This window comes from Bos taurus, chromosome 11 (assembly GCF_002263795.3).
Source record: "Bos taurus isolate L1 Dominette 01449 registration number 42190680 breed Hereford chromosome 11, ARS-UCD2.0, whole genome shotgun sequence".
NCBI lineage: Eukaryota > Metazoa > Chordata > Mammalia > Artiodactyla > Bovidae > Bos > Bos taurus.
In genome coordinates, this window is record NC_037338.1 from 69293244 (window position 1) to 69321239 (window position 27996).

Below are 27996 nucleotides of genomic sequence, written 5' to 3' on the forward strand. Positions count from 1 at the left end.
CAGCTCAATCAGATTGGTTTTCCCCTAGCTGACCACTCAGCTCCACCTGGCCCAAACTCGGTGCCCGTTCTTGTACTCTCTCTTGTCCTCAGCCATCCTTATTTTTTTTATGCCTATCCTAATTACATAAGGTCTCTAAGCTCCAAGGGAAATGCAGCTTCTTGAAGAAGCCTTACCTGAGTATTTCAACATGAGCTCTCTTCACTGAACATATCTGTAATTGTGTCAGTCAGTCCAGTTGCTCAGTCATTTCCGACTATTTGTGACCTCATGGACTGTAGCAAGCCAGGCTTCCCTGTCCGTCACCAACTCCTGGAGCTTACTCAAACTCATGTCCATCAAGTCGGTGATGCCATCCAACCATTTCATCCTCTGTCGTCCCCCTATCCTCCTGCCTTCAATCTTACCCAGCATCAGGGTCTTTTCCAATGAGTCAGTTCTTCACATCTGGTGGCCAAAGAATTGGAGCTTCAGCTTCAGCGTCAGTTCTTCCAATGAATATTCAAGACTGATTTCGTTTAGGATTGACTGGTTGGATCTCCTTGCAGTCCAAGGGACTCTCAAGAGTCTTCTGCAACGTCACAGCTCAAAAGCATCAATTCTTCGGTGCTCAGCTTTCTTTATAGTCCAACTTTCACATCCAAATGTGATTACAGGAAAACCATAGCTTTGACTAGATGGACCTTTGTTGGCAAAGTAATGTCTCTGCTTTTTAAAATGCTGTCTAGGGTGGTCACAGCTTTTCTTTCAAGGAGCAAGTGTCTTTTAATTTCATGGCTATAGTCACCAACTGAAGTGATTTTGGAGCCCAAGAAAATAAAGCCTGTCACTGTTTCCATTGTTTCCCCAACTTTTTGCCATGAAGTGATTGTGTAATTCAGCATAATAGTGTATACTATATACCACACAACCCAGCACATAATTAAAGTCATATTATTTTTTTTATATTTCCATGAACACTGTTCTTATCTATCCAGGAAGATTATAAACTTTTTAAAGGCAGGGTTTTGTTCAATGGAGTGTTTGACTTGGGAGTGTTTGACTCACTCCCAACTACTTTAACTTGATTTTGAGTTGCCTCAAATGTGCACACTTGTGCCCTCTAATGATGAAGGCAATTACTGCATGGTTACAACTCAGTGATGGCTTCCAAACATGTAACAAAACCAATGGTTGGAGGAAATCCTTACTTGTTTAAAATCAAAGAAGAATAAAGCCACTATTGTTAAAAATAGTATAGCAGCAGTGATAGTAATGAGTATAACTACATTTCAGTGCACTGAGTTGTGTGATAAATTTATTAACACTGTGTAACTAAAAATCAAAACCAAAAACTTTCTCGTGGAAAAGCTCTTTTCTAAGTGAGCAACTTCTTTTGGATCTGGGTTAATCTAGTACCAAAAAGAGTTACATAATCACTTACTGAATTGTCCCGTGATTAGAGGGGGGACATAAAATAAAATATCCGTGATAGATACTGATCAGTGTAACACACACTGTGCTGGGAAGATGGTAGTACACTGTGCTTATCTATTCAGACAAAAGAAAACATTCAACTCACCTAATACTGATTTAGTCTTTATTACGTGAAAGACAATACATATCCTTAAGAAGGTTATCATCTAGTAAAAATATAGAATCAAGTACAAAAATGATGGAGATCAAGGTACTCAGGAAAAACTTTTCACCGTTATTATTACAAGAACAACACATCTGTATCATGTTATATAATGGGTGCTGTATTTCAGGTTAAGTGTGTGTTTCTAAATATTCTTAGTCTTGGTGAAATATATTGTAAACACAGGCTCAGAAACGACTTTCTTTGTTAAGCATTTTCTCTTCTTCAGTATTTCCTGCTAAGACTTCTTAACCGTAACTTCTTTATGTCTTAAACTTCTCACCTGCCTTGTGTTAGCTATTAGGTGTCAGAAACAGTGAATTCAGTTACATGCATGAGTTAGCAGTAAAGATGTTCAGTTCAATTCAGTTCAGTCGCTCAGTCATGTCCGACTCTTTGCGACCTCATGAATTGCAGCATGCCAGGCCTCCCTGTCCATCACCAACTCCTGGAGTCCACGCAAACTCATGTCCATCAAGTCAGTGATACCATCCAGCCATCTCATCATCTGTCATCCCCTTCTCCTCCTGCCCCCAATCCCTCCTAGCATCAGGGTCTTTTCCATTGAGTCAACTCTTCACATGAGGTGGCCAAAGTATTGGAGTTTAGCATCAGTCCTTCCAATGAACACCCAGGACTAATCTCTTTTAGGATGGACTGGTTGGACCTCCTTGCAGTCCAAGGGACTCTCAAGAGTCTTCTCCAACACCAAAGTTCAAAAGCATCAATTCTTCGGTGTTCAGCTTTCTTCACAGTCCAACTCTCACATCTGTACATGACCACTGGAAAAACCATAGCCTTGACCATAGATGGGCCTTTGTTGGCAAAGTAATCTCTGCTTTTTAATATGCTAAGTAAGTAAGTGAAGTCGCTCAGTCGTGTCTGACTCTTTGCGACCCTGTGGACTGTAGCCTACCAGGCTTCTCCGTCCATGGGATTCTCCAGGCAAGAATACTGGAGTGGGTTACCATTTCCCTCTCCAGGGGATCTTCCCGACCCAGGGATCAAAGCCAGGTTTCCCGCATTGGAGGCAGACGCTTTAACCTAATATGCTACCTCATGATAATTGTTCTTTTAATTTCATTTTTACTTCATATTAGAGTATAGTTGATTTACAATGTTGTGTTAACTTCAGGTGTCCAGCAAAATAATTTAGTTATACATATATCTGTTCTTCTCCCGTATAGGTTGTTACAGATTACTCAGTAAGGTCCCCTATGCTATACATTAGGTCCTTGTTGATTACCTATTCTATATACAGTAGTATGTAGATATTACTGCCAAACTCATAATTTATCCCTCCTCCCACATTTGCCCTTTGGTAATCGTAAGTTTGTTTTCAGAGTCTGAGTTTTATTTCTATTTTGTAAATAAGTTCAGTTCAGTTGCTCAGTCGTGTCCGACTCTTTGTGACCCCATGAATTGCAGCATACCAGGCCTCCCTGTCCATCACCAACTCCCGGAGTTCACTCAAACTTACATCCATCGAGTTGGTGATTCCATCCAGCTATCTCATCCTCTGTTGTCCCCTTTTCCTCCTGCCCTCAATTCCTCCCAGCATCAGAGTCTTTTCCAATGAGTCAACTCTTCACATGAGGTGGCCAAAGTACTGGAGTTTAAGCTTCAGCATCATTGCTTCCAAAGAAATCCCAGGGCTGATCTCCTTTAGAATGGACTGGTTAGATCTCCTTGCAGTCCAAGGGACTCTCAAGAGTCTTCTCCAACAGCACAGTTCAAAAACATCAATTCTTCGGTGCTCAGCTTTCTTCACAGTCCAACTCTCACATCCATACGTGACCACAGGAAAAACCATAGCCTTGACTAGACGGACCTTTGTTAGCAAAGTAATGTCTCTGCTTTTGAGTATGCTATCTAGGTTGGTCATAACTTTCCTTCCAAGGAGTAAGCGTCTTTTAATTTCATGGCTGCAGTCACCATCTGCAGTGATTTTGGAGCCCCCCAAAATAAAGTCTGACACTGTTTCCACTGTTTCCCCATCTATTTCCCATAAAGTGATGGGACCAGATGCCATGATCTTCGTTTTCTGAATGTTGAGCTTTAAGCCAACATTTTTGCTCTCCTCTTTCACTTTCATCAAGAGGCTTTTTAGTTCCTCTTCACTTTCTGCCATAAGGGTGGTATCATCTGCATATCTGAGGTTATTGATATTTCTCCCAGGGATCCTGATTCCAGCTTGTGCTTCTTCCAGCCCAGCGTTTCTCATGATGTACTCTGCATATAAGTTAAATAAGCAGGGTGACAGCATACAGCCTAAATAAGTTAATTTGTATCAATTAACTCTATCTGATCTAATTTGCTATTTAAGGCCAGTGTTTCCTGATTTTCTTTCTAGATGATTCTGTCCATTGATCTAAGTGTGGTGTTGAAGTCCCCCACTATTACTGTGTCAATTTCTCCTTTTGTGGCTGTTAGTATTTGCCTTATATATTGAGGTGCTCTTATGCTGGGTGCGTATATATTAACGGTGGTTTTATCTTCTCGATCACTTGATCATTATGTAGTATCCTACTCTGTGTCTTGTAGTAGTCTTTTTTAATGTCTATTTTTTCTGATATGAGGACTACTACTCCAGCTTTCTTTGAATGCCATTTGCATGGAATATCTTTTCCATTCCTTTACTGTCAGTCTGTATATGTCCTAGACTGAAGTGGGTCTCTTGTGGACAGCATATATACAGGTCTGATTTTTGTGTCAGTTCACCCATTTTGTGTTTTTTGGTTGAAGCACTTAATCCATTTACATTTAAAGTAATTGTCAATATTTATGTTCTTATTGCCATCCTGTTAATTGTTTGGGGTGTGTTTTTTGCTTTTTTTTTTTGGTTGTTTTTCTTCCCTTCCTGTTTTGTTTTCCTCTCATGTGATTTGATGGCTATCTTTAGTGTTTTGTTTGTGTTGCTTATCGTGTGTGTGTGTCTACTGTAGAATTTTGGTTTGCTGTTGCCATGAGGATTTGATATAGCAGTCTATACGTGTGTGTATGAAAATACACACACATACACAGACACACACAAATTAAGTTGCTGGACTCTTAATTTCAAATGCATTTCCAACATCTTTCATTTGTAATTTCCTCTTGTCAGAGCTGCTCATTTTGATCCTGCATTTGTGAGTGGGTGATTTCTAGCTTTACTGTATGTTTGCCTTTACTGGCAAAGCTTTCTCATTCATAATTTTGTTTGTAGTTATGGCCTTTTCTTTTCCATCTAGAGAAGTTCCTTTAGCATTTGCTGCAAAGCTGTTTTGGTGGTGCTGAATTCTCTCAGGTTTAGCCTGTCTGTTTTGATCTTTCCATGGAACCTGAGTAAGAGTCTTCCTGGTTATAGTATTCTTGGTTGTAGCTTTTGCCCTTTCATCACTTTAATGTATCATGCCACTCCTTTCTGGCCTTCAGAGTTTCTGCTGAACAATCAGCTGATAACTTTATGGGAGCTCCTGTTATGCTATTTGTTGCTTTTGCCTTGTTGCTTTTAATATTTTCTCTGTGCCTTTAATTTTGGTCAATCTGATTAGTGTTTGTCTTGGTGTGTTTATCCTTAGGTTTCTCCTATATGGGACTCTCTGTACATCTCGACTCAGGTGACTGTTTCCTTTCCCAGGTTAGGGAAGTTTTCAGTTATTATCTCTTCAAACATTTTCTCAGGCCCTTTCTCTCTTCTGGGACCCCTGGAATGCAAGGTGTGTTTAAGGTTGTCCCAGAGGTCACTGGTACTGTCCTCATTTCTTTTCATTCTTTTACTCTTTATTCTGTACTGCAGCAGGGGTTTCCACCAATCTGTCTTCCAGCTCAATTATTCTTCTGCCTCATTTATTCTGATATTGATTCTGTCCAGTGTATTTTTTCAGTTAATGTATTGTTCATCTGTTTGTTCTTCAAAGCTTCTAGCTCTTTATTAAACATTTTTGTATCCTTTTGGTCTGTGCCTCCATTCTTTTTCTGAGATCTTAGATCATCTTTCCTATCAAAACTCTGAATTCTTTGTCAGATACATTACCTATCTCTAGTTTGCTTACCTGTTCTTCTGGAGTTTTATCTTATTCCTTTCTCTGGAACATATTTTTCTGCCATCTCATTTTGCGTAACTTTCTATATTCATGGTCTCTGTTTCTTAGGCTGTAGGATTATAATTCTTCTTGGTTGTGGTTTCTGTCCCCCAGTAAGTAAGCCAAGGAGGCTTGTGCCTGCTTCCTGGTGGGTAGAGCTGGATTCCAGCTCTCTGGAGGGCAGGGCTGTGTCAAAGGGTGTGTTTATAGAATGGCTGTTGGCTCAGGACAGCTTTAGTCAGCTTGTCCCCTGATTGGTGGGGCTGTGTTCTCACCTTGTTGGTTGTTTGGCCTGAAGCGTTCCATCACTGGAACCTGCGGGCTGTTGGGTGGGGCAAGATCTTGGTGCCAAAATGGCAACCTCCAGGAAAGCTCACACTCAAGAGAATCCCCTGGGTGTCAACCATCAGTGTCCTTGTCCCCAGAGTGAGCCACAGACTACCTCTGTCTCCCTCAGGAGGCCCTCCAAGACCCACAAGCAGGTCTGGCCCACGTTCTTATGGAGTCATTGGTTTGCTCTTGGTCCCTATGCACATGAAACCTTGTTTGTGCTCTCTTAGAGTGGAATCTGTTTCCCCCAGTCCTGTGGAGCCCCTCTACTCAAGCTCCACTGGCCTTCAAAGCCAAATTGCTCTGGGGGCTCCTTCTCCTGCCAGGAGGGGAGGACCTGCAGGCTGGGGAGTCTGAAACAGGGCTCTCAGTTCTCACTCCTGTGCGAGAACCTCTTGATATGATTATTTTCTAGTTTGTGGGTCGCCCACTCAGAGGGATGGGATTTCATCATATCATGAAAGTGCTCCTCCTACCATCTTTTTGTGGCTTCTGCTTTGTCTTTGTGGGTAAAGTATCTTTTTTGGTAGGTTTGTGTCTTTTTTGTTGATGGTTATTCAGCAGTTGTGATTTGGGTGTTTTAGTGAGAGGAGGTAGGTCTGAGTCCTTCTACTCTGCCATCTTGTCTTCATAGATTTCTTCAGTAATTGGTTTTAATATGTGGTCTCCAGGTTGCCACTGGAATATTTATTTATGATGGTCATTTGTTTAACACAAGCTGCTTTTTCACTTAATTGACTACTAAAAGCAGATCTCAAAAAGATAAGACAGTTGTGCTGGGCCCTGTTTGAGTATTAGACTGCTTTTCTAAAAGGACACTCTGACTAGATGGTGGTCTAAGAACCACTTTACCTCTGATTCTTGATGAAACCTATTCTCCTTCTGTCCACTTGCCACCTCCTCACCCCAACCAGACTGTGCCTGCTCCCCTTGTTATCTCAGGTAGCATCATAACCACTTCAACTTGTGACTACCATCTCTCCATTATCTGGCCATTTAGCCTCTTTTTTCTTTTAAATACTTTCCTTGAAGAAACCAGCCAGCTCACTATTACAAAGGTGCTTCAACTGAAATCACACTATAAATACAAGAGGCACCATATTACAGTAGAAGGAGCACAGCCTACTCAGTCAGACAAACTATATTCCAATAACTCTGAACTGATTCTTCCCCTCAATTTCTGCTCTATAAGTTAAATATTGGTTGTTGTGAGGGTTAACTGACTTTACGCACACAAAGCACTTAGCATAATGCCTGGTACTTAGTAAATGTTCAATAAATGTTAGCTACTGTTCTAATTAGATTACTATTATAGCCATCACATTTCTTGTTTCTATTATTATCATAGTATATAGGACCCATTCTACTTTTCTAACTGAAATAAAGAGACTCATCAACTTTTTTTAACTGAAGCAAATGGAGCCGTGTGTATTACCTTTTTTTTTTTTTTGACTGGTACATTGAAGGGGGTACAGTTGCCAGTTTGGGCAGGAAAAATTATATACTGTGGTTGTTAACTAGTACTCTGAGTGATGACTAAGCAATACACGTTCCCCAAAGTTATAAATCAGTGTGCTACTAAAATATTTTCCAGATTTCAGAACAGATAGTTCTATAGATATATCCTTATCCACTGTAAAATAATTTCTCCATTATCCTGCCTACAATTAAAAAGATCTTTATTAGCAAAAGATGTGTTCCAACAGAATGTTCCATGATGTCAGAAATACTTTAAAAGTAATCATTAAATACTATAAAATAGTAGACAATTAGAAAGTAAAAAACATATTATGGAATGAGAAGGGTGAGCCTAAACTGAATGCCACAGTAAGTGGTACCATGTTTTGGGGAAGAAAAAAAAATAGCAGGATCACTGCTTTAATGTCTTGGGGCTCCCTGTCCTATTCCATGGGCATAAAGAACTGTGTTCTCCATGAGTTTCTATGGGTAGACGGTCATATACAATATGACCATCAAGCCCATGTTTCCATTTCATTTTAGTTATAACCACTGAATTCCAAAGGCAAGCCAAACTAATAGGGGCAACATCTTTAGTTTACTATACTAATGTGATTTTGGACTTCTTATACATTTCTTTAAACTCATGAGTACTTAGTTGTAAAGATACTTCTTTTGGCAGGGTTCACTAAATGAGGTTATACATTCCATCTTAAAGTACATTAAACCCTAAAGGAACAACAGTGATGCCAATTAGGGTGATTCTGGATAGTTCCTTTTCCATATATATCCATATGTCTATTATTTATTTGTATGTACATATGTGTATGAAGATATAAATACTTAAATATGCAGCTAGAACAAAATGTACAGTTGTTTCTTTCCCCATAAAAATATCAAAATGTAAACATTTAAATGAGTGTGACATGGTCAATGGAATCAACCTTATCTCTAGATGCCCTTCGATAGACATGGTTCTAGAGGACATGAGGGGCAGAGGGTAGTACAAGCCACAGAGTAGGAAGCAGAAGAATGAGGTTCTATCCATGACCTATGGAAATTTACTAACCACCTTGGATGCAACTTCTATTTAACAATAAAATGGAGGTAGCAGTACTTCCTTTCTACCAACCAGAATCATTTGTTGCACTTAGTGGAATAATGAATATAAAAATATTTTTTAAGCTATAAATAACTATAGGTGATAAGATACTCTCAAGACAGTTTCACGACTTTTAAGAAACATTTAAAAATGGAATGATAGTCTAACTATGCATTATTTTATTATTTTCTATTCCAAAAAAGGGGAAAAAATGTTTTCTTTTGATTGTTTTAAAACATTTTAGTGCATGGAGTCAAGTCAGTATAAAAATACAGTACTATTCTTATTTCTTGAAATAAAGTATAAAAAAGTGCTTTGTAAATTCAAAAGAGCTACATGTGAAGTTCACCAATTTTTGCCACTTACATAAAAAAAGTGCATTTTGAGACAGGTGCTTACCTTTTCTTAGACGGTCAACTACAAAAGTAAAGCCTGTAGTTCTTGGATGTAAGACATATTTGTATTTCTGAAGTCCATTCTTTTCAGCAAATTCATTACTTCGAGTCATGCTATTTTCTAAACAAAACGATAGTAGAAGCCATAAAATAAAGAATGATAAGTAAAGAAAGGAAATGGTACAAATTTTTTATAAAAATGGCAATTAATTTTTCTGTAATTATTCAATATAACATGCTGAATCAAATGATAGAAATACTTTATTAAATCCCTAACAATAATCCTAGAGTTACCTACTTACTGGAATTTTGAAAATTCTTATAATAAGGTATCAAAGATGTTTTATAACATATTCAATTCTTTAAGAGATTTTATAAAATAGTCAATACACAATGAAAACTGAAATATAAATAAAATACTAATAACTAAAATTTTCATAACATAATAAAAATTGAAATGCTAGAATATAAAGATGAAATAAAATAGTAATAAAACATAAGGATCTGGACATCCAGAAGAAATTACCAACAATTTGCCAAACAGATCAACACTGTTTTAACCCCATAATTTAGGGCTTCAGTGCAATGTGAAGTATCTGCCTTGCTCAGGCGCACAGCACACTAATACTACTAACTAAAACCACTCCACAACAGAATGGGCACATGATTAGCACATCATGTACAAACATCTGAACATGGTTTGGCTGAATATAGTTACTGAGTCAAGTATATGTTCCAACTGTTGGCAAAAACTTTTTCCATTCCATGAGGTAACTTTGTAAGTTCCAAGAAGAACCAAGCCCATTATTCAGCAATTATATTTGGAAAAAGTAAAGTGTTTAGAAATTTGGCCTCAGCTGCTGGTGGAGATCATGAAATACTTTCTGATGACAACAGATGTTAGAACCTGCAATTCTCAGCTGCATCCTGAAATTTAGACCATTCCAAGTCACCAGGGGGTGGGAAAAAAAAAAAAAAAAAACCTATATAAATAAATACTATTTTCTGAGGAGTACATTTAAGACCATGGAGTTCTCAAAATCTCAAAAAAGTATAGATGGATTCCACAACACTAAAACACTAAAAGAACACTCCTGTAAACTGAGTCAAAAGATTAAACAGATCTCTAGCAGGTCAAAAGTAAAAGCCCTAAACAAGAAAAGGAATAAGCTCCTCTCTTATTCTGGGGGTATTGTGGGCATGGGACTACAGAACAGTATTTTATAGACAACTGGCAGGATCTTACATGGGATGGGGAATCCCAGAGTCACCACAAAGATGAGTAGGTAACTACTCTTCAGTTCTCTCTTGCAGCTGGTCATAGACTTGGGGGATCTGAAGACCAAAACTGAACTCTGATGTAAAATGTGAATACAGGTGGAAGTAGTTCTAAAAAGCATGGGCACGACGTGGGAAGACAGAAATAATCAGACATAGATCAGAGCTGCAGATTTTCTCCTCCTTGCCCACTTCATCTGCCTACCCCCAGACTCTGTGATTATTAGGACTAATGGACTAGCACCTCACTTTCTCACCACAGCCTCCTGTCTCATCAGCTGGCTCCCTCTTAACACTCTAACACCAGCATGCCCTGCCACTTCAATGATACTATCTGCTCAGATGTTCTCAAACCAAACAGTCATGTTCCACCTCAGATTCTTCCTGCTAGCCAGAATGCCTTCTACTCAGACATCTGCATGATCTTCTACTTTGTTCATTTAGTCTCTACTTAAATGAAAAGTTAAGGGGTCTTTTCTGGAGAAGGAAATGGCAACCCACTCCAGTAATCTTGCCTGGAGAATTTCATGGACAGAGGGGCCTAGCAGGCTACAGTCCATGGGGTTGCAAAGAGTCAGCCATGATGAGCAACTATCACTCAAGGGGCCCTCTCAAACCACCTTACTTAAACAGCACCCTATGCCCCCATCTTTTATTACTCTCTCCTTATCTTGCTTTTCCTGTAAGGCATGCATGAATACCTGGCATATTTTTATTGTTTTTTTATCTGTCTTTCCTCTTAGAATATAAGTTTCATGAAAGTAGAGATTTTTTGGTATATGAGGCTCCAGGCACTCATATATTTATTAAATGAAGAAGTTTACTAAATATACAAGGGTGTTGAACTGCATGTAATATTATAGTTGTTAAATACCAAGAAAAGCTTTCCTTTCCAAATCAGGAAAACAAAACACAAAATCATAGTATACCAACTGTGATGGTTAATTTTGTGTGGCAAATCAGCTAGGTCAAAGTACCCAGATATTGGTCAAACATTATTTGAGCTGTGTCTGTGAAGGTGTTTTTGATGAGATTAATATTTAAACCAATAGACTTTGCATTATGTGAGTAGGCTTCATCCAATCAGTTGAAGGCCTTCAGAGAAAAGGACTAATCTCCTTAAACAAGGGCTTACCTGGTAACTCAGCAGCATAAAAAATCTGCCTGCAATGCAGGAGACCCTAGTTCGATTCCTGGATTGGGAAGATCCACTGGAGGAGGGAAAGGCCACCAACTCCAGTGTTCTTGGGCTTCCCTGATGGCTCAGCTGGTAAAGAATCTGCCTGCAATATGGGAGACCTGGGTTTGATCCCTGGGTTGGGAAGATCCCCTAGAGAGGAGAACAGCTACCCATTTATTCTGGCCTGGAGAAAATGTATAGTCTATGGGGTCACAAAGAGTCAGACATGACTCTGCGACTTTCACTTTCACTCCTCAAACGAAAAAAAGAGTTCTGCCAGCAGACTGCTTTTGGACTCAAACTGCAACTCTCCCCTAGTCTCCACCTGACATACCCTATCTATTTTTAATTTACCACCCTCCACAATCATGTGAGCCAATTCCTAATTTGACCCACCCCTTCTCTCTCTTTTCCTCTCTTTCTACACACATACACACACATACAGAGGTGGTTCTATTTTTCTGAAGAACCATGACTAACAATGTGTGATATTACAATATAACATTAAGTACAAAAAGTATAAATTTCCCCAAATTAACTTGTGTAGTATTGTGTATATTACTTGCATAAGCAAAAAAAAGGTTTATAAACAATGATAACATATGAAAATAGAAATATATTTAAAGTTACATTTAAATGCACTAATTAAAAAATGTGCCAACAATTTGGATTCAGAACCTAAAGAGGATCATAAAACATTCTCTTTGGGCTTAAAAACCCAAGTTTAAAGTTAATCATGGAAGGTAAAAAACACCTTTAACAAATATTTTTTCACACCAAAGGTAATTTGCTAGCTTACTTAGAAAAAAAAAATCATATCCCAACTCAAAACTATTTGTAAAATACTGTTTAAAAATTTTTTTTAAGCTTTAAGATCAGTCTGTTTCCTCTATCTGGCAAATACTGTTCTAACTTTAAAAACATGCAACTACATCATGGAATAATGAGTATTCTGGACCCTGAAAATACTCAAATAGATGTTAACTTCATCACTTAAAAACGATACTTGAGAAAAAATAGAGTGAAAAAAGTTTAAAATATCTACCTTATAACTTCTGAATATCTAATGTATGAACATTTTTATACTGATATACCAAAGTAACAGCAACCCATGAGCTTTTACCCAATTATCTTTTTAATAACTAAATAACTTCCAAAGTTGCCACTCTTTGGTGTACATTTTGGCATTCACAAATATAAATCTATCACTTCCGAAAATGACTTTCTTACTCTAATACAGCTGATTTCAATACCCAAATTTAACTGTTACACATTCTAAATATTAAAAAATGTAAATATGGCAGTCTGTCCATTAAAACTTCCCAATGATAATTCAGCTCTGGGAATTAATAAACTTACAATATAATTTCAAGGTTAAATAATATGCAGCCAATATTATGCTCAGTATTACCCTCTGTGATCTAACTACTATAGAATTTAAACTATAAAAATCAAATATACTAATATATAATTAGTTATATAATATAAACATATATATTAGTTATATAAACATACTAAGTATATAATTTAGTATATAATACTAATATATAAAAACACTATTTCTTGGAGTTGCCAATTATAAATTCTATGGGCTGAACATCAGGAGTTCTGGGTTCTGATGTGCCAACTGAATGACCCCAGGGATGGGCCATTAATCTCACTAGTGTTCAGTTGCCTGAGGACTGAGAAATTTAGACCAGATAGCTGATTTCAGAGTACCTTCATGTTAAAGAAGGAAATGGCAATCCACTCCAGTACTATTGCCTGGAAAACCCCATGGACAGAGGAGCCTGGTAGGCTACAGTCCATGGGGTGGCAAAGAGTCAAGGAGTCGGACACAAGTGAACGACTTCACTTTCACTTTCCTTTCATGTTGTGAAGTTCTGTGATCCAAGCCCAGGCCACCTTACCTGTGAGATCAGTCCCCTCAGGGAATAGGAGGAGTTGAAGTGGTTCACGTATATCACAAAAATAATCAATCATGTCTTCAAAATGGCTCTTGTCATCCTTCCATTTCCTATGAATGAAGATATAGGCAGCAGCCTGCATAGCCCAACCTAGAATCAATTTAACAAGTATTTACATATAATTTTAACCAATATCCACATTTAAAATATATATTTTAGAGTTTTGGGGTTTTACTATAAATTACTTTCATAATGAGCATCTCATGACATACCTTAAATTTGGCACTGACCTTGGATTAAATAACAGATACACCAGATGACATTCTTAAAGGAGTTAGCTAAATTGTAAGATTTTCAAAATTCTCCAAAGCCTCTTTTCAAGCCAAACCTAGCTATTGAAATACAAAGAAGAACTGCCTTAATATTTATTAGTAACTCATCCAAAGTTAAAATCCCAAATTAAACAGACATTTTAACCAAGTTACTATGTGTTATCAGGCTTACAAAAGCAGTAAGCAAAGGATCTGTTCTCAAGCCATGTGTACAAAGTCTTTAGTATTTCCCTTTCGGTACTACTCAATCAAAAGTAAAAGTGGAGAGTGAAAAAGTTGGCTTAAAGCTCAACATTCAGAAAACGAAGATCATGGCATCCGGTCCCACCACTTCATGGGAAATAGATGGGGAAACAGTGGAAACAGTGTCAGACTTTATTTTTCTGGGCTCCAAAATCACTGCAGATGGTGACTGCAGCCATGAAATTAACAGACGTTTACTCCTTGGAAGGAAAGTGATGACCAACCTAGACAGCATATTCAAAAGCAGAGATATTACTTTGTCGACAAAGGTCTATCTAGTCAAAGCTATGGGTTTTCCAGTAGTCATGTACGGATGTGAGAGTTGGACTATAAAGAAAGCTGAGCACTGAAGAATTGATACTTTTGAACTGTGTGTGGTGTTGGAGAAGACTCTTGAGAGTCCCTTGGACTGCAAGGAGATCCAACCAGGCCAATCTAAAGGAAATCAGTCCTGAATATTTATTGGAAGGACTGATGTTGAAGCTGAAACTCCAATACTTTGGCCACCTCTTGCGAACAGCTGACTCATTTGAAAGGACCCTGATGCTGGGAAAGATTGAGGGCAGGAGGGGAAGCAGATGACAGAGGATGAAATGGCTGGATGGCATCACTGACTCAATGAACATGAGTTTTGGATAAACTCCGGGAGTTGGTGATGGACAGGGAAGCCTGGAGTGCTGCAGTCCATGGAGTCACAAAGAGTCGGACACAACTGAGTGACTGAACTGTACTGAACTGTGGTAAATACACCTGACTTAAGGCAGATAATCAATAGTCTTATCTGACAGTCCACGAAGCATGAAAACCCCGGGCCATGCACAGTAACTATCTGGCCAATCCAATGTTTTCTCTCAGAAATTTTACCTGGGACCATGGAGAAAACAAGTTGGTATGTCAGACAAACGGAGGACAAAAAAGCAGATAACAGAGACAGTAGTACCCAAGGCAAAATAAAGGGGGCCCACTGTAGTGAAGACCTAAACAACCTCTGCTATTGAGGCCCCTAAAGCTGACTGCAATCCAGAACAACAGGCAGTTTTCCACAAGGGCTGGTCAGTCTTTGGTTTCACCTCTTGAATATCCACAAGACTCCATCTCCCTTACTGCCATGTGTATCTTTACAACATGCTTTTCTTATTTCAGCTAGAGGGGATGAGTGGTAGTTTCTTGCAATCAAACACAACTAAAACAATAGTTACTGTCATTAGGTAGATACGGTAGGACCCTGAAAACATACAGAACTATCATTACATCATTTAATCAGTGACTTTAAAGACTGTAGGGTTTTGTTTTTTGGGGTTTTTTTGACTTTACTTGGTTATTTAGTAAAGTTGTAGGACTTTATTTGGATTTTATTTTTGGTTATTTCATGGCTGAAGTCACTGTCCACAGTGATTTTGGAGCCCAAGAAAATAAACTGTCACTGTTTCCATTGTTTCACCATCTATTTGCCATGAAGTGATGGGGGCAGATGTCATGATCTTAGTTTTTTGAATGTTAAGTTTTAAGCCAGCTCTTTCACTCTCCTCTTTCACCCTCATCAAAAGGCTCTTAAGTTCCTCTTTACTTTCTGCCATTAGAGTGGTACCATCTGCATATCTAAAGTTGAAGATATTTCTCCTAGCTGAAATCTTGATGTCAGCTTGTGAGTCATCCAGCCTCACATTTCACATGATGTACTCTTCATAGGAGTTAAATATGCAGAGGGAGGACAGCATACATACGCCTTGTCATATGCCTTTCCCAATTTTGAACCAGTCTACTGCTCCACGTCTGGTTCCAACTGTTGCTTCTTGACCTGCATACAGGTTTCTCAGGAGACAGGTATGGTGGTGTCTTCAAGAATTTTCTACAGTTTGTTGTGATCCACACAGTCAAAGGCGTTACTGTAGTCAATGAAGCAGATGTTTTTTTGGAATTCTCCTGCTTTTCTTATGATCCAATGAATGTTGGCCATTTGATCTCTGGTTCCTCTATCTTTTCTAAATCCAGCTTGTATATTCGGAAGTTCTGGGTTCACATACTGCTGAAGCCTAGCTTGAAGGATTTTGACCATATTATTTGGTTTGAGTAAGTACAAACTGGGGCTTCCCTGGTAGCTCAGCTGGTAAAGAATTGCTTGCAATGCAAGAGAACCCAGTTCAATTCCAGGGTCAGGAAGTTCCCTCAGAGAAGTGATAGTCTACCAATTCCAGTATTTTTAGGCTTCCTCTGGTGTCTCAGATGGTAAAGAATCCACCTGCAATGTGGTATCCCTGGGTTGGGAAGATCCCTGGAGGAGGGCATGGCAACCAACTCTAGTTTTCTTGCCTGGAGAATCCCCATGGACAGAGGACCCTGGTGGGCTCCATTCCATGGGGTCTCAAAGAGTTGGACATGACTGAGTGACTAAGCACAAGCAAGTTCAAACTAGAATACTATAGTCTACAAATATAAATAAGTTTAGCAGCATAGGTCTTGCTGACACGTGTTCAACTGCTGCTCACCCACTGTATTTATTGTCAGTGACAGCCACCGGATAGACACCTACATGTCTCTCCTCTTTCACCTGAGGACACCTACACCCACAGTGCAGTCGGTAGGCTTTGTGTAACTCTGGAGTGAGACTGTGTGGGTTAGAATCAGGGAGCCACCACAAACCAGCTGGTCAGCCTTAAGCCATTGTCCCTCATTGATCCCAAATGTAATAATAAGCATAATGTCACAATAGTATTTTACCTGATAGGAATTGTAAGAAATAAATAAGATTATTTAGCACAAAGTATTCAATAAGTACTCACTATCATCATTATTATGCTTAAGTTACAAAAGTACCAAGGATATTGCGTCAAGGACAGAAAAGTATGACAAAAAATTCTCCCACTCACAATCGCTCACCCCTCTTCTAGTGACTTGGAAATTATAAACTCTATTATTTTAAAGGTCATGCTTTACTTTACTTTTCTATTTCGAACAAAGATTTAAATTTAAATAACTTCACTTTTCTATTTCTAACAAACATTTTAATAACTGTCAACACTGAGTTAATAAACAATCTTCCCCTAAACAAAAAATTATGCTTTCCTCTTGTCTCTCTTCCAAAATTCGAACAAATCATCCAATAGTTCCCCCAAACTGCCATTATTATTACTACTACCATTCCTTATGTGTCACAGAAATATTTCTAAATATTTAGACTTGACTCAGTAAGTCTGTCTTGGCTTCTCGTATCATTTGTTTCTTATATCTCACATCCTTCTGTTAGTCCTCCTTAAGGAATTTCTGTCAAAAAATGCTTGAGTCTTCATATTTCTGAAATGTAATTTTTGTTGTTGTTGTTCTCAATTTTGGAGGCTAGTTTTGCTTAAAACAGAACTTGAGACTACCAAATCATTTTCCCCTCAAAATTTCAAAGCTATTTTGCCCACAGTCTTCTTTAACTTGATATAGCTAATAAGAAGTCTGATATCAATCTTATTTCTGTAGATCACCTAATTTTCCCCCTCTGAAAGCTTTATTGATTTTCTCTGTATCCCTGGTTTTGTGAAACTTTACCAATATGAATACAGGTATGCAACTTTTTCACTAATTCTGCTCAGCAGTGAGGATACTCTTCTAACATGAATGTCTCTAAAATTGGGAATATTCCTTCCATTATTTAAGAAAACATTATTTTTTTCTCTTCTTCATTCCTTTAGACTTTCTATTTGGAACATCTCTTAGATAGATGTTAAAAGTTCTGGATTTTTCCTCTCATGATTTTCATCTCCTATCATTTAAGGAAAATCTTTTAGCTTGGTCATCTGACTCATTAATTTGTTCTTCTGTGGTGTCTGGTCTACTAATTGATCATTTCAGCAAGCAACTCTTTAATTTTCAAAATTTACAACTGATTCTGTATCACAGAAGCCAATTTTTTACGGAAAAAGAACAAAAACTATAATAAGCTATGACACATACAGACAGAAGTAGTTTTAATAAAAATGTTGACTGAATTAATTCATTTAATTATCAAGACAACTATATAAATTAGGTAAAATTATTCCGATTTTATGGATGAGGAAACTAAGGTACATTGAGACTCAAAGAACTAGTATGTGGTAAAACCAGGTTTCAAATGCAGGCAGTCTGGCTCCAAAGCTGATGTTTTTAACCACTGTACTAAACAGCCTCTTTGCAATATGTACTTGAATCTCTCTAAGGGTTAGTTAAACACAGTTGATGTTCTCCTCAAAGAAATACCTGTTCTTCAGAGAGTCTATTCTCAGACTTTCTTTAAAGCTGTGACTTTCCTCAAATGTGAATTCTGCATTGTCTTCACAGTTGTTCTAGACTGAACACACTGACAGGTTGAGTGTATTTCTCCATTCCCAGTGAGACAGCTATAGGAAGACCCACAGGACTGTCATAAAACTTTTCTAATATTTTATATGTTTCAGAAATCCCAGAATGGCAAGTAAAATGACTGAATCGTCAGCTTCTTAGAACTCTCCTCTGAAGATATGATGATTCTTTGTGCTTTGCCTTCTCATGTTCCATTTATACATCACTAATGCTTTTCAATCTTTTTTATTCTCTTCAACTTAAATGTTCTTCTCTCTTTCATAAAAATCACAAAGCCTTGTGAGTCTTTTTCTCCCCATTTCATTACCAATTCTACATGTTATTTATGTTTAAAGCAATATCCCTATTTTTCTTAAAAAGCAATATCCAGATTTTTCTTAACAGTTTTCTTAGTAATCTTGAGGTTATCATATATTATTTCATAATTTTATGGACTGATAAATAACCGTGCAACTAATCATGTAATTTGGAATTAGTCTATATAACCTGCCTGTCTCATACTTTTTCCATTGGAGGACATTTCGTCTTATCACCTGAATTTCTCAGCCAAGGATGGAGAGTCTAGCAGGTTTATAAAGGTAGATTCTGTGGGTGCTGGCATGGCTCTGCTACAACCATCTTTTTTTCAAAAACCCCATTTACATTATCAGCACTGCCTTCTCAAAACAGACAGGCATAATCTCTGACCATACTCTATAGTCTAAAGATATTCCATAAGTTTAGAACCTGGTTTTCCTTGGCTTAAATTTTCTTTTATCAAGTTTTAGAGTTGGCTAGGGGGGAAAAAAAACTATTTGAGTGTATTTTTAACATTATGCATTCTTTTTCCATAAAAAGTAAGCCTTCCACAGCATTTTATTTTTCCTTTTTTCATTTTAGTGTAGATGAATATACAGTTAACCCTTGATCAGCGTTGGGGTTAGGGGTTCCTGCCCTCGAGCTCAGTTGAAAATCCACTTATAACTTTACTGTTATTCCCTCCATACCCATAGTTACACATCCATGGATTCAACCAACCACACATTGTATAGTACTACAGTACATATTTATTAGGGGAAAAATACCTCAAGTGGATTAAATTCACATGCAGTTGAAACCAGTGGTGTTCAAGGATAAATTGTAGTTATGAGAACCACAGAAATATCTATACTACTCACCTAATGTGCTAAAAACTGAACTTCAAAGATAGATTAATTTATCACTATTGTCCAAGTTTTTATTAATTCATTACAGTATCTACTATGAGACCATGGATGCAATGCCAGAAACAAAAAAGCAATGTGCAAGAGATGACAAACTGTTCTCTTCTACAAATTTGTAATCCTGAATATAGGGTATGGATGCACCAAGGAAATGTTACCCACAGGCCTCTCTTAAATGAGAATGAGTGATAATATGAACAGATGCAAATTTTATATCAACTCATATCACAACAATCATGAGCAAATACTATTTACTGACTGTGGTTGTGCATAACAATGGTTATACAAATAAATCCAGGAGAGTAAGTTCTATTTCTCAGAATTTACAAAATAAACAACAGTACTATTAGATTATAACCCAAAGAATAAAATATTGATAATTAAACTAAATATTAAATTAAATTAAATTTAAAAATTAAATTAAATATTGATAATTAAATATAAATTATTATAAAAATAATTTATAATTAAATTGATAAATAAAAATTGATAATTCATATTGGATAATTAAACAACTGAGGAGAAGGGACAAATCTCCTTCACACAATTACAAATAAAATACGTAGATACTCCCCACTCTAGGAGGTGAAGTTTAATTCTGCTATCCACAACCAGCACTTGTATGTGGACTGCTCTTACTGAATAAAATAGAGGAGAAAACATTAATTTTGTGGTGCAGAATTCTGGCAGACAGCACCTTAACCAAATGATTATAATTAATATCACCATGATAAGCTAGGTTGATATAATGAACCCTCCCCATGAAATGAGTCAGTTCACATTTGTGGGGCTTTTCCCCAAAACCCATAACCCCCAACTAATCCTGAGAAAATGTCATTTTCTGTGGAAAATTCTTAAAGAGATGGGAATACGAGACCATCTGACCTGTCTCTTGGGAAACCTGTATGCAGGTCAGGAAGCAACAGTTAGAACTGGACATGGAACAACAGACTGGTTTCAAACAGGAAAAGGAGTACATCAAGGCTGTATATTGTCACCCTGCTTATTTCACTTCTATGCAGAGTACATCATGAGAAACGCTGGGCTGTAAGAAGCACAAGCTGGAATCAAGATTGCCGGGAGAAATATCAATAACCTCAGATATGCAGATGACACCACCCTTATGGCAGAAAGTGCTTTTCACTAACTAAAAAGCCTCTTGATGAAAGTGAAGGAGGACAGTGAAAAACTTGGCTTAAAGCTCAACATTCAGAAAATGAAGATCATGGCATCTGGTCCCATCACTTCATGGGAAATAGATGGGGAAATAGTGGAAATAGTGTCAGACTTTATTTTTTGGGGGTTCCAAAATCACTGCAGATGGTGACTGCAGCCATGAAATTAAAAGACACTTACTCCTTGGAAGGAAAGTTATGACCAACCTAGATAGCATATTTAAAAGCAGAGATATTACTTTGCCAACAAAGGTCCATCTAGTGAAGGCTATGGTTTTTCCAGTAGTCATGTATGGATATGAGAGTTGGATGGTGAAGAAAGCTGAATGCAGAAGAATTGATGCTTTTGAACTGTGGTGTTGGAGAAGACTCTTGAGAGTCCCTTGGCCTGCAATGAGATCCAGCCAGTCCATCCTAAAGGAGATCAGTCCTGGGTGTTCAGTGGAAGGACTGATACTGAAGCTGAAACTCCAGTACTTTGGCCACCTCATGAGAAGAGCTGACTCACTGGAAAAGACCCTGATGCTGGGAGGGATTGGCGGCAGGAGCAGAAGGGGATGACAGAAGATGAGATGGCTGGATGGCATCACTGACTCGATGGACAGGGGTTTGGGTGGACTCCGGGAGTTGGCAGTGGACAGGGAGGCCTGGCGTGCTGTGATTCATGGGGTTGCAAAGAGTCAGACACGACTGAGTGACTGAACTGAACTGAACTGTAGTAAGAGCTTCCCTTGTGGCTCAGCTGGTAAAGACTCTGCCTGCAATGTGGGAGACCTGGGTTCGATCCCTGGGTTGGGAAGATCCCCTGGAGAAGGGAAAGGCTACCCACTCCAGTATTCTGGCCTGGAGAATTTCATGGGCTGTATAGTCCTTGGGGTCACAAAGAGTCATACATGACTGAGCAACTTTTACTTTTCCTTGCACTTTTACCATAGTAACACCAGTAAGTGACTGACTGAATAATCTTAAAGCCCAAAACCATTTCTCCCAACCAAAGAATCTGTCAACTTCCACACAGCTCAGAGCTTGAGCTTTGTTAGGAAGTCAGTGAACACAGTCAAAACAAGAGCTCATTTAACTTCCCAGGTGGTGTGAGTGGTAAAGAATCTGCCTGCCAATGCAGGAGACTCAAGTGACCTGCATGGTGTTCTATTCCTGGGCTATGAAGATCCCCTGGAATAAGAAATGGCACTCCAGTCCAGTATTCTTGCCTGGATAATTTCATTGACAGAGGAGCCTGGTGGGATGCAGTCCATGGGGCCACACATACACACACGCACACATCTCAATGCAACCCTAAAAAAATTACTTAGTTCTCAATGTAATTCTAGAAAAAAGTATAATCCTGGTATACCGCCTGGCAGATGACTTAACTAAATTTATTAAACCTTTGTTCCCAATGGGTTTCCCTGCCTTTTTGACAAAAAAAAAAAAAAAAAACACATCAAAACTCAGTCTCAGCCAAGGAAGTCTGGCAACTGAAACTACAAAAACTTATTTTTCAACTAGTAGAACAGCTAAGATGAAAATGGTCTGGGTTATGTATCTGAAAATACAGCTGTATATGATATCCAGCCAAAGAAGTAAAATATTTTAATATACCTATTTCTTCTGACAGTTTTCATATAAATTTTAATTCATTATAACCATTTAATAAAATTTACTGAATGAGTAAATCAATTGTTGGATACTTTTCTGTATACATTGGTGAAATGTGGGAAAGAAGTTGTATCAGGATGCTCTAGGCTGTGTTAAATAACAGATACCAATCCAGAGGTCTTAAACCGTGGGTGTACGTGTCTCACGTCAAGTCAAGTCTGGCCCCAAGGCTGGTTCAGAAACCAGTCTCTCACAGTTCTATTTGGCCATCCTCTTGGATGCAAGATGGTTGCAGCAGCTCCAAGTATGATGTGTTCTCACAATAATGTCCCAAAGTAGGAAAGGAATGGCATTGTCCCTTCATGAACCTATTTTATTAAGGAAGAAAATCCTTCCCAGGGCCTCCTAAGAAGTCTCCCTATTACATGCCTTTGGTGGAACTGGCTGATGGAAGGCTAAGAAAGGCAATATGGGGTATTTTCATATGCTTTCATGGGATGTGCTTATCACAGAAATACATTGTTAAAAATAGTGAAACATCTTCTCTGGCCTTAGATATTTTGTAATAGATACAACAACACAGGAAAGAAAGCTGCTATGAAACCTTCCATGATTTAGATACAGTAGGAAGCAATACGGAGAAGGCAATGGCAACCCACTCCAGTACTCTTGCCTGGAAAATCCCATTGATGGAGGAGCCTGGTGGGCTGAAGTCCATGGGGTCACTAGGAGTCAGACACGACTAAGCGACTTCACTTTCACTTTTCACATTCATGCATTGGAGAAGGAAATGGCAACCCACCCCAGTGTTCTTGCCTGGAGAATCCCAGGGACGGGGGAGCCTGGTGGGCTGCCGTCTATGGGGTCGCACAGAGTCGGACACGACTGAAGCGACTTAGCAGCACCAGGAAGCAATAAAATAATCAATCTACCGTTTAGTCATTAAATGGTTAGGAATCCTTGACTAGAAGCGCCCTTTGAAGAAAGGGTCACAGAGGGAGCTTCAAATATATTTGCTGTAGAGATCCTCAGCAGCTGTTACTCAGGGGGACTAGGCTCACTTACTTAATGAAGGTAATAAAACTGATGTCTCAGGTGTACCAAAGAAACTGGCAGGACTGGGCTATTATTAACTCTTGTGGAGAGTCTTACTTCAATCTAGGAATGTATTCATCTTTTCTCTTGAGTTGTAAAACAGAAGAAAGGCATGAAATGTTAAATTTAGAAAGTGTCCACACTATACCAAGAACAGCGGTCCTGGTGGGTAATTCTGTGTTTATGTCTTTCTATAATTTGAAGAGAGGAATCGGGTGTGTCGTTTTTCATAATTGGGAGGAAATTTAGAGAAAGAGTCACATAAAAATGTTTTATTTGCTATAATAGTTGCCTTTGAAACTTAATGTGCCCAGCAAGCTGTGTATTCTCTTTGATCCTGGTAAACATAACCAAGTGAGGGAGTGAAGGGGTCAGAGGCAATCAATGAGTTTTTAAGATGAGTTTAATTAATCTTGAAGTTTATAAAAAGTGACACTTTCTATTGATAGCAGCAAAAAGAAAATGGAGAGTTATTGAAAACTTCAGATATTAACCTGGTACTGAGGGGTGGGAGCTTATTAGTGCTGTGGATGACATAAAAGGCTGAGACATTTCAGCCAAAAAATGACTGACAGGGAGTTGGTCAGTTGATAGAGAACTCTGTCAATTCATGTAAAACTACTGAATTTATATAATATGAGATGCATGACATATAACCTATTTATAACATTGAAAGTGTGCTAAAAAAACCACCTATAGTAAAAATGATATGTGTGCTCATTCACACGGTTGTGTCCGATTCTTAGTGACCCCATTGATTGTAGCCTGCCAGGCCCCTCTGTTCATAGGATTTTTCAGACAAGAACACTGGAGTAGGCTGCCATTTCCTCCTCCAGGGGGATAATATAATACCCCCACCTTAGGGGGATCCACCAAATTGGATGATATCAAAGACATTTATGGCTTAAAGATGGTTCTAGTCTTCGTGAATGTCCATTTTAACCAGGAGGAAGCTGGGTAGGAAGCGGAGAGTTTCCCTTCTCCATGGAGTTAAGTTTGGTATTATAAACACAATATTTCAAATAGAAAATTATCCATTCTTTGTACTTAATATACATGTGTGCTAAGTCGCTTCAGCTGTATCCAATTCTTTGTGACCCTATGGACTGTAGCCCAACAGGCTCCTCTGTCCATGGGATTCTCCAGGCAAGAATATTGGAGTGAGCTGCCATTTCCTCCTTCAGGGGATTTTACCAGGGATCGAACCCACATCTCTTTCAAATCTCCTGCATTGGCAAGCAGGTTCTTCACCACTAGCATCACCTGGGAAGCCCTACTTAATATACAACAGATAATAAAATTTAGGTGACTTCAGTAAATTTAGTGACTCTTAAAACTGTGTGAGAAACATCTTTAAGTGAATTTATACCTAACATAAATAGTTAATGAAATACAGTGAAAACCGAAAATTTGACCCCATAAAATGGATTACGTTCCCAGCTAATGTATGACCCGTTTTGTTGCATGTTCACGTGTAATAAAGTGTGCACTATAATCACTGTTTCTCCCGTGTATTGGGCAAGGTGGACAACAGATTTTAACCGAGTAGTTTCTATTCATGATCTTTGAAAAAAGGAGAATGCATATACAACACCAAGGGCGATTTTTTAAAATTCCAGTTATTTTTTTTTCCCCAACCCAGGGATCGAATCTAGGTCTATTGCATTGTAGGCAGATTCTTTACTGTCTGAACCACCAGGGAAGCCCCATGCTGTACATCAAATCCCCAGAACTCATTCATCTTAAATCTGGAAGTCTTTATCCTTTGACCAATATCTGCCCATTTCCATCAGCCTCTGCCCTGGCAGTCACCATTCTAGTCTCTATTTCTATGAGTTTGGCTTTTTAAGATTATATGTTTATTTTTTCTTCACCCACTTAACTGCCAATAGACACTTCAGTTGTCTCCATGTCTTGGCTATTGTGAATGATGCTGCCAGGAACATGGGGTTACCCTTCAAGAGAGTGATTTCATTTCCTGAAAATACACATTCAGAAGTGGAATTACTGGACTGTATGGTAGTTCTGTTTTGAATTTTTTGAGGAACCACCATACTATTTCCCACATGTAGCTGTATCAATTTACATTCCCACCAACAGTGTACAGGGTTCCCTTTCCCCCACATTCTTGCCAACGCTTGTCTCATCTTTTTGATAATGGCCATTTTAACAGGTGTAATGTCACTGTGATTTTGATATGCATTTCCTGAAGGTTAGTGATTATGAGTATCTTTTTGTGTGTCTGTTGGCCATTTGTCTTCTTCAGAAAACTGTTTTTTCTTTAAATCAGATTTGTGTGTGTGTGCTATATGAATTCCTTATATATTTTGGATATTAACCCCTTATCAAATAGATGGTTTGTCACTGTTTTCCCTATTCTATACCTTAACTTTTAATTTTGCTGATGGTTTCCTTTGCCGTGCAGAAACTCTTTAGTTTGATGTTGTCCCACTTGCTTATTTTCACTTTTGTTGCCAGTACTTTTGGTGTCATCCAAAAATCATTGCCAAGACCACTGTCAGGCAGCTTTCTCTCTATTTATTCTTCTAGGCGTTTTATGGCTTCTGGTATTACAATTCATTTATTTCCTGTTAATTTTTGTGAATGGTATAGAATAGGGATCCAATTTCATTCTTTAACATGTGAATATCTAGTTTTTCCGACACAGTTTATTGAAGTGAGTCTACCTTCCCAATGAGTATTCTTGGCTCCCTTGTCAAATATTCAGATCAGATCAGATCAGTCGCTCAGTCGTGTCCGACTCTTTGCGACCCCATGAATCGCAGCTCGCCAGGCCTCCCTGTCTATCACCAACTCCCGGAGTTCACCCAGACTCATGTCCATCGAGTCAGTGATGCCATCCAGCCATCTCATCCTCTGTCGTCCCCTTCTCCTCCTGCCCCCAATCCCTCCCAGCATCAGAGTCTTTTCCAATGAGTCAACTCTTCGCATGAGGTGGCCAAAGTACTGGAGTTTCAGCTTTAGCATCATTCCTTCCAAAGAACACCCAGGGCTGATCTCCTTCAGAATGGACTGGTTGGATCTCCTTGCAGTCCAAGGGACTCAAGAGTCTTCTCCAACACCACAGTTCAAAAGCATCAATTCTTCGGCGATCAGCCTTCTTCACAGTCCAACTGTGAAGAAAGGAGAATGCATATACAACACCAAGGGCGATTTTTTAAAATTCCAGTTATTTTTGTAAATCAGATTTGACCAAAAAATGTTTAATATTTTGTCAGACAGGTTATTTTCAGGGAGGTCAGACTTAGGAGAAGTGGTGTCTGACCCAGTTTCAAATGTCTTGCTAAAGCAGGACCCACAGGAGCCTCTGAGGCTTCATTCAGACTTTGCATGCCTTGAACACACTGAGAATGGATAAAAGCATTCATCAGAAGTCATGTGGTTACTTCTCACTTCTCCTTGGTCTCATCCTGAACAATCTAGATAAATTTCACAATTTGTGGTGGTTCCGAGTTTTTGCCACAATTCTTATGTTGCAGTTTGACAACAGCAGGATTAAATGATAATCTACGTTGAAACCATGAGGTATGTGAGGTAGATTTTTAGTTGAATCCATGACCTAGACGCTTTTTAAATCACTATCTCTTTAATGTTTACTCCTCTTTTCGTGCTTTCTAAAAGCGCCAAGCTCTCTTTGCCAGTCAAGTGTGATCAGTCAGCAGACCACAGAAAAACCCACGGAGCCGTGAGCCAGGTGGGCCAAACGGCGCATGAATTCCTTGGTACAAAACACCGGGAGAATGGGCTTCTTATGACACCTCTGGGCTTAGTATTTCCTTCACTGTTACTAAGTAGTTACGAAGTTAGCGAAAAGTGAAAATCTAGGTCTAAACCACCATTACAGACAGTTGAAATCTAACTATCTGACATTTTTCTTTAAAATCTAATTTCACGTAACTTAGGAGACTCTAAACTGTTTAGTTAGCTTACCAAAACTCTTCACTACTTGAACTGGAATCTAAACAGTCTTAATGGTTTCTTACACAACGTCTGTTACTTACATACTGTAAGAAAAAATTTCCAAATTCTAAATTCTCATCCCTTCTCCAAATGGATAATACAGATATTATTACTTCCCTTTAGTCATTTATAAATGAACTAGAAGAACCAGATGATTATATTCCAAACTCTGGTAAGCAAACATTTAGAAATGATTATAAATAGCAACATTAAATACACTCTAAAGTCATGGCAATTGTCAACAATAAGTCTAGCATAGTCTGAAGCAGGATGGAGCTCACCTGTAAGACAAATCCATTCTTTTTCTGAACTGAACTGAACTGAAGGTCATGGCAACTGTCAACAAGCTAAGTCTAGCATAGTCTGAAGCAGGATGGAGCTCACCAGTAAGACACATCCATTCTTTTTCTTTTTTTTCATTTTTTCCTGCAAAGTCCAACCTTAATACTCCATTTGCAGACACACTCTGTTTTATTTTTCCTGCCTACACTTTTGCCTTGTTTAATGTACTTTGCACTTATTCACTTTAAAGGTTCTAAAATTGGGTTTTCTTCAATCCAAAATCTGTTCTCATTAATGGTTTGCCTTTTCAAGAAATCCTATCAAGTCTACATATACTTTGTGGGCCCACAATATGAAAGACACTCTATAAGAAGCTTGTAACTTTTGAGATAAGAAAATGGGATAGCTAAGAACGAAATACATACAGGTTCA

The 27996-nt window shown here is 38.4% G+C and overlaps 1 protein-coding gene across 3 annotated transcripts in view; it reads right to left on the reverse strand.

Moving 5' to 3' along the window:
• The window catches only part of LCLAT1 (lysocardiolipin acyltransferase 1), a 201650-nt gene that overhangs the window by 70631 nt on the left and 103023 nt on the right, over positions 1-27996 (reverse strand). For all 3 annotated transcript variants that reach the window (XM_005212908.5, XM_002691445.6, XM_010810157.4), the window contains 2 exons: positions 13336-13482; positions 8972-9088 (listed from right to left, as the gene is read on the reverse strand). In XM_005212908.5, the coding sequence (XP_005212965.2) occupies positions 8972-9088; positions 13336-13482 (264 nt within the window). The remainder of the gene's footprint in view (positions 1-8971; positions 9089-13335; positions 13483-27996) is intronic.